Source organism: Sinocyclocheilus rhinocerous, unplaced genomic scaffold (assembly GCF_001515625.1).
Source record: "Sinocyclocheilus rhinocerous isolate Xijiao unplaced genomic scaffold, SAMN03320098_v1.1 scaffold1458, whole genome shotgun sequence".
Classification (NCBI taxonomy): domain Eukaryota; kingdom Metazoa; phylum Chordata; class Actinopteri; order Cypriniformes; family Cyprinidae; genus Sinocyclocheilus; species Sinocyclocheilus rhinocerous.
The window spans coordinates 120,548-127,346 of record NW_015633180.1 but is presented as its reverse complement, the minus strand read 5'-3'; the positions used below and the strand labels follow the sequence as shown (position 1 = coordinate 127,346).

General features: G+C 37.4%; 1 protein-coding gene across 3 annotated transcripts in view; it reads right to left on the bottom strand.

Annotated features, from left to right (window-relative positions):
* LOC107743365 (metal-response element-binding transcription factor 2-like) overlaps positions 1-6,799 on the bottom strand; it is a 20,643-nt gene that overhangs the window by 6,789 nt on the left and 7,055 nt on the right. For all 3 annotated transcript variants that reach the window (XM_016556544.1, XM_016556545.1, XM_016556546.1), the window contains 9 exons: positions 4,421-4,569; positions 4,158-4,253; positions 3,998-4,066; positions 3,259-3,382; positions 3,103-3,170; positions 2,838-3,008; positions 2,623-2,722; positions 2,435-2,493; positions 2,245-2,352 (listed from right to left, as the gene is read on the bottom strand). In XM_016556544.1, coding sequence (XP_016412030.1) covers positions 2,245-2,352; positions 2,435-2,493; positions 2,623-2,722; positions 2,838-3,008; positions 3,103-3,170; positions 3,259-3,382; positions 3,998-4,066; positions 4,158-4,253; positions 4,421-4,569 — 944 coding nt within the window. The remainder of the gene's footprint in view (positions 1-2,244; positions 2,353-2,434; positions 2,494-2,622; positions 2,723-2,837; positions 3,009-3,102; positions 3,171-3,258; positions 3,383-3,997; positions 4,067-4,157; positions 4,254-4,420; positions 4,570-6,799) is intronic.

The following is a 6,799-nucleotide window of genomic DNA, read 5'->3' as shown; positions in this document are numbered from 1 at the left end:
TGAACAACACTGTTAAATACATAATGTAATATGCCTATATTATAACAAATACCTGCAGAGGGCGCCAACGGCCTGGTGATGTTTCATGTGATTCAATGACATTTAAATCCATTTAATTTTAATATTTGGCCACATGCAAAGTCAGAAACTTTTATTTTGAAATCGTGATGTACAATAAATCGCATATTTAGAAATATGCTGTATTCTCCTGTGTTGGCATAGGTTTAAATGATTTACGCTACAAATCAAGTGAGTTTTCCCAGATGAACGTTAAGCAACACTCTTTCAATGTGTCGCGCTCGAGACCCAGGCTTCTTTTCCATTCATCAGCTGCGACTCTGCAATTGGATACTATTATGCGCGTCTCGTGTTTATAAGAGCAAAAACTTCTGATTGGCTAGTAATGTTAGTTTGGTTGAAAGCGGTGTTCCTCTCATACATTGGTAGGCGAACTCATGAACTCGAACGTGATATCAACAAGTGTTTTTAAATGTAGAACGACTATCTTTTTTTTTTTCCTGCAGCCAAACGCCGCACGCCGGAGATCTGGCACGGTGCCGGAGAACTTTAAGCCTGATATATATTTAGAAAGTATCAGAAAGTATCTTATTTAAATAAATGCTTATTATATTATGATGCGTGCAGGTACTGAATGAGCCACAAGCCATATCACCCTGCAGCCCAAGACTGGTTGCCCACTGAAGCTAAGTAGGGTTGAGCCTGGTCAGTACCTGGATGGGAGACCTCCTGGGAAAACTAGGATGTTGTTGGAAGAGGTTAGGGCTGTGCGATAATGAAGAAAAATGCGATATGCGATATCTTGTTAAAAAATGCGATATTCGATATGCGATACGATATTGCTTAAAGTGTGTAAAATCAATTTCAATTATATTTTAAAATATTTAAAAATGAAAATTTTATAACCAATTTGTTTCACATTCTTTCTTGGAAAAGAAAGAATCACTACAACTTCTGAAAGTGACCAGCAGTGTTTTAGCATTACATAAAAGGAGATACAAAAGACGAATCAACTCGGTGTTCGCGCGCCGTGTGAAACGCGTCTCTGTGGGTCCGTTCGCTTTGCACGTGTGCGGCAGAAGAGACGCTGTGCGAGATGCGGCTTGTGCACGCGCTTCAGGTGTGAGTCAGACAACAAGACAAGACGGCAAAGAGTTGTTTTCTGCAACTTATCGCACTTAACTCTTTTTAACGTCAAGCATTTCTCTGCTATATGCGTCAAACTAAAACTTTGACCTTTTGCAACGTTTTGATTTAAGTAGCCTATTATTAAAATGATTCAGATATCGCACGCCCTTGCGATATGCATATTGCGATATTTACATAATTTCGATATATCGTGCAGCCCTAGAAGAGGTGTTAGTGAGGCCAGCAGGGGGTGCTCACCCTGTGGTCTGTGTGGGTCCTAATGCCCCAGTATAGTGACGGGGACACTATACTGTCAAAAAGCACCGTCCTTCGGATGAGACCGTAAATCGAGGTCCTGACTCTCTGTGGTAATTAAAAATCCCATGGCACTTCTCGTAAAGATTAGGGGTATAACCCCGGTGTCCTGGCCAAATTGCCGCCACTGGCCCTTGTCTATCATGGCCTCCTAATAATCCACATCCACTTGATTGGCTCTATCTCTCTCTCCTCTCCACCTGTAGCTGGCGTGTTGTGAGTGCACTGGCGCCGTTGTCCTGTGGCTGCCGTCGCATCATCCAGGTGGATGCTGCACACTGGTGGTGGTTGAGGAGAGCTCTTATTCTTTGCTTGAATGTTTCAACTGACAAGGCTTCAAAACACGTGCAAATGAGTTTAGTTTAAACACAGATAGTGTGAGCTGTTCATGTCTCACCTGCGTTTGCGCACTTTCAAAACCAGGGTGACAAAGGCGTTAATGACTGGTATACTAGCGTGCATTCCGTGTCATTTGTCCACGTTTTTTGATCATTGCTGTTATAATGTGGGAATTCAATAGGTCTATTTTACGCATTGTTATTTTCAACAAACCACATTCTACATTGAGATGAGCCGTGGTGCAAGTGGGGTCAACCTCAAGTGGGTCAGGGCTGTGGGGGGGCGGGGGCGGACCACGGTACTCTTGGTATGACGCAATTACATATTGAGGTGGTGTATCGCAGTTTTCTGGTTCGGTTTGAATATCGTTACACCCCTAATAATCACAGTACTGTGGATGAATAAATGAAAATTGTCATGAAAATGAAATGAAAAATAAATCACCTGGACTGCCTTGAGAGGGTGGTTGAGGTAGTTTCACTAGTGCTGGTGGCACCAACAGATTCAACATCTGAGGTACTTGATGAAGGCAAAGATTTTTCACTTTTAGCACTAAAAATGTAGGGGGGAAAAGGTGGATTTTTATAATTCAGCATAATTTCTAGAAAGCATTTTGTTTTAATCCCTGTATCACCTTTTTGAAGCCATCAGGTCCAGTGAGTTGTTGTCTAGAGTTGGAAACTTCCCATCATTCTTCATTAAAAAAAAAAAGTTACAAACTAAATGTTAATGTTCACATTAATTAAACTATGCGCTTTTTAGGTGATTAACAAAACCATAAAACAAAACCAGCAAATATAAACATTTATTTCACTTATTTACCTGTGCCAAAAGTTCACTTGATCTTCTCAGTTTGGCCAACGTTTCTAAAGAGTGTGTGTGATGCTTCCTCTTTCCTTTCTTCACTCCATTAGTGACAGTGCTAAAACAATTACAAAATTAAGGCAAATAAAAAACAATTAAACTGTAGCTTTGAGTTCAGCATAAGATACGTTCACCACAGTAGAGCCAAAAGAATTAAATAAGCGATGACTAACCTGGATGAATGAGGGGGTTTGGTGGCCTTCCTGCCTTTGATTTTGATCTCATGGGAGGCTTTTTCTGGCTCTCGACCTGACAGGAGCTCAGAACTCTGGGGGGCTGGTGGGAAGCGAATTCGTAATCCAAACAGGTGTTTCTTCTTTTTTATCTCTTTCCCTGACATGAACCTGAAACCCACCAGGGCAAAAGGACAAGATAAATTCATTCAAGCTTTACTTTATTAAGGTAAAATGCCAATGATGGGCAAATAGATAAACTCACATGTTTAGGTTGCTGTTAAGTGCTTCCAGAATGCATTCATATCGTTCTGCTCTTGGTGTATCTGCAAGCTGGAGGTACAAAGCCATAAATTAAATAAAGAGACATTAAAACTAGCGGATTAACTAATGCAATTACAACAACTAGGCAGACCGATACCTCGCCAAGCTGAAGTCTGTCCCAGTTTTCATTGATGTAAGTCATCAGTTCGAGCTCTGAGTCAAAGTATTTCTTTTTATGAATTACACTCAGGTTATAGAGGCTCAGGTGTGCAACATCTTCCCTGTGAATGAAGACCACATGTGATGGAACAAAAAAAATCCTCTGTGAAACTATTTAAACAAAAAAGTTGGTCATGAAGAAATTCTAGCCAATATCAATAAGAAGATAATTACTTTTATGTTATGGCAGATAACCAATACATGACAGATATTAAATACTATATTGTCCTAATAAATTAAAATTGGTTGTTAATTTTTATTATATTCTTAATTATTTTAAATGCTACAGGTGAATCTGGACAACACAACATTATAATGTACAGCATGAAAAAAATGGATTTCCATTTTTGTGTTTTGGCTAATAAACAAAATAACAATAAATGGCTTATATTAAAATTCTACACTATTTACTAAATGCTATAAAAAAGGCACTTAAGACCAAATAAATAATTTTAAATGCTACAAGTGAATTTAGTCAAAACAACATTATAATGTAATGCAATCTTAAATGGAAAAAAAGAAAAAATAAGCCTGAACAATTAAATTAAACAAAAAACCTAGTGTTGACAATCATTCTGCATCACTTTCAAAAATCAACTTAATTTTGAATTTTTGACTTCAAAATCACGTGAGGTGACTTTCACACTGTGAAAGTGTGAAAACAGCTCAAAACTCACCATCTCAGAGGCAAACGTTTGAGGTACTCTGGTCCACTATTACAAACGGAACAAATAAATAGATAGAACCTGAGAATAAAGATGGAAAACGTTAATTAAATGACAAGACTTCAACCACTGGCTTTCACTTTAATCAAATGATTGGAGAGCAGTACTTCACCTGTCTCCAAAGAGCATAGGCTTCTGAAAACACTGGATGCAGGCTTCATGAAACCACTGCTTACACTTATTACACTGCAACATCTTCAGATACCATCTGAGGGAGTAAAGACAGTCATAACAATTCTACTTCCTGCTGGGGATATTCTGTACCCACAATCCTCTGCAACCTATGATTCAATGCCTGATCTTAGTGGGGTTTATCCTAAGAACTACTATATCAACCAACAGTGTTTTCAGCAATGGTGTCTGTGTTGCACTTACTCGCCAGGCCCTCCACAGTAGCAGTAGCATTGCTGCATGTTGGTCTTATGGCCCTGGTCCCACACTAAATCTTCAAGGGCATAAGGCAGAGACTGCTTCATTTCCTGTAGGGCTTTGGCATTTGGCCCTTTCTTCAGTGCACCGCCTCTCTACGATTTCATAGATACAACCACAACGATTCATGATATATAAACATGCCTCTAGTATGCATGTCACTCAATTTTAAGGTGGTGACAGAACTCTGGAGATTTATAAAAATAACAGGGTTTACATATCCCTTTTAGTCATACCAGCAAAGTGTAGAATTACATGTACTGACATGTAGAGTGTCCCAGGATTTCTATGGTGTTGGCTGTATTTTACACTACTGTTCAAACGTTTGGGGTTAGTAATATTCAATACTTTTATTCAGCAAGGATGCATAAAAAAGGTTATATTTATTGTAAATTGAAATTGGTGGGTGTGGCAAAAAAGTTCAATTTGGACCCCTAGAACAAGATTCTACTCTACAGCTCAACATCCTACAAAAATCACTTCCTCCTTTTGGATAGAATTTGTTAATTTGTACAGATATAAAATTATATTAGACCATGATCATGAATATTAACTCCATATACACTACTGTTCAAAAGTTTGAGATCAGTATGATTTAAGCAAGAATGCATTGAATTGATCAAAAGACACTAATAATTTTAGATAAAATAAATTCTAAAATTAATGCTCCTCTTTTCTTATCTTTCTATTCAGCAAAGAACCTGAAAAAAGTATCATGGTTTCCACTAAAACATTAGGCAGCGCAACTGTTTTCCACATTGATAATAATAAGAAATGCTTCTTGAACTCCAAATCTTCTGAAGAATCAAGTGACACTGAAGACTGGAGTAATGCCTGCTAAAAAATTGAGCTTTGTCATCACAGGAATAAATTAAAATATATATATATTTTTTTTTATTATTTTATTCTTTTTCCTATATTTTTTATTTAAAACAAATGTAGTCTTTGTGATCATTGGAGATGTCTTTCAAAACAGGCATATAATTTTTTTTTTCTTAATTCACCCAGCAGTTGCAGCAAAAGGTTAAATTTGTACCTCACACAGAAGAATACAAAGTGTTTTTATATTCAACCCTCTACATTGCGAGTAAATCACTCGCATATGTGACTAAATCTTCACTCTGGGCGACTAAATTATGTCTAATATTAGCCAATTGCTAATAAATTCTCAGATTTTACTCGCCAGTGTGTGAGTTGGAGGCTAAGTATAAGTTTAGCTCAGATATATTTTCTCTCGCCGAACACTCTCTGACTGAGCGCATCAGAGTTTCACTCTCCGCCAAGCGATCTGTGCTGTTTTTCAGTTCATCTGAAAGGATGTGCAACGCACCTGTATTTAACGTACCGTAAACTCTAGTGTGAAGGCGCACGACTCGCCGTCGCTTTGTTTCACACACACACAGCGAGAGAGGGAGATAGAGAATTGACGCGCTACCTATGCGTGCTACATGTAAACGATAATCTTTGTTGTATTTTGCTGTCAAAATAACGGAGTTCTTTTGGAATTCTTCAGGTTTTAAGAACTACCGCTTTCTCCGGTAGTGGGCGGAACTAATGCGCAAACAGCAATCTCATTGGCTGGCGCTCACCTATTATCGTCCCTGTTTTGATTTAAGCAAATCAGTTCGAGCGAACGCACACAACCTGATTAATATTCATGAATCCAGTAGCTCATTAATCCTTGGTGTGTTTTATATTGTTCTTATTAGTAGAATTCGTATCATTATTATCTAATCAGTATTTTTGTTAGTTTTTCACCAATTTTTTTTTTTTTTACAGAAACACTGAATGACCAAAAAAGCACCACCACCAGCCCGAAGTTCAGTTAAAATGACTAATATGCATTCATACATGGTTATCAAGTTTTAATTCTAATTACAAAAGTTCTATCATTAAATAACATTGATTATCATATTATAATGCTTGACTGACTGATGTTAAGAGTGTACTTTCAGATATTTATAAAACTGCCATTTTACAAACAAACATATATAGTGTTGGGGAAAGTTACTTTTAAAAGTAATGCATTACAATATTGCGTTACTCCCTAAAAAAGTAACTAATTACGTTACTTAGTTACTTTTTATGGAAAGTAATGCGTTATATTACTTTTGCGTTACTTTCGCGTTACTTTTATATATAAGCAGGGCTTGATTGTTTTTAATTTAAAAGTTCTATTTATAGCAAATATAAAAGCCCTTTCACACCAAAAAGTCTAAAGAATAAACCTCAGGCTGAAGGAAAAGTAAATTCACGTCTGTACAGTAGAACGCAGGAGAAGAAACACTCTTCAGCAATAAAAAAACAAAGCACAATTGTTAGTTT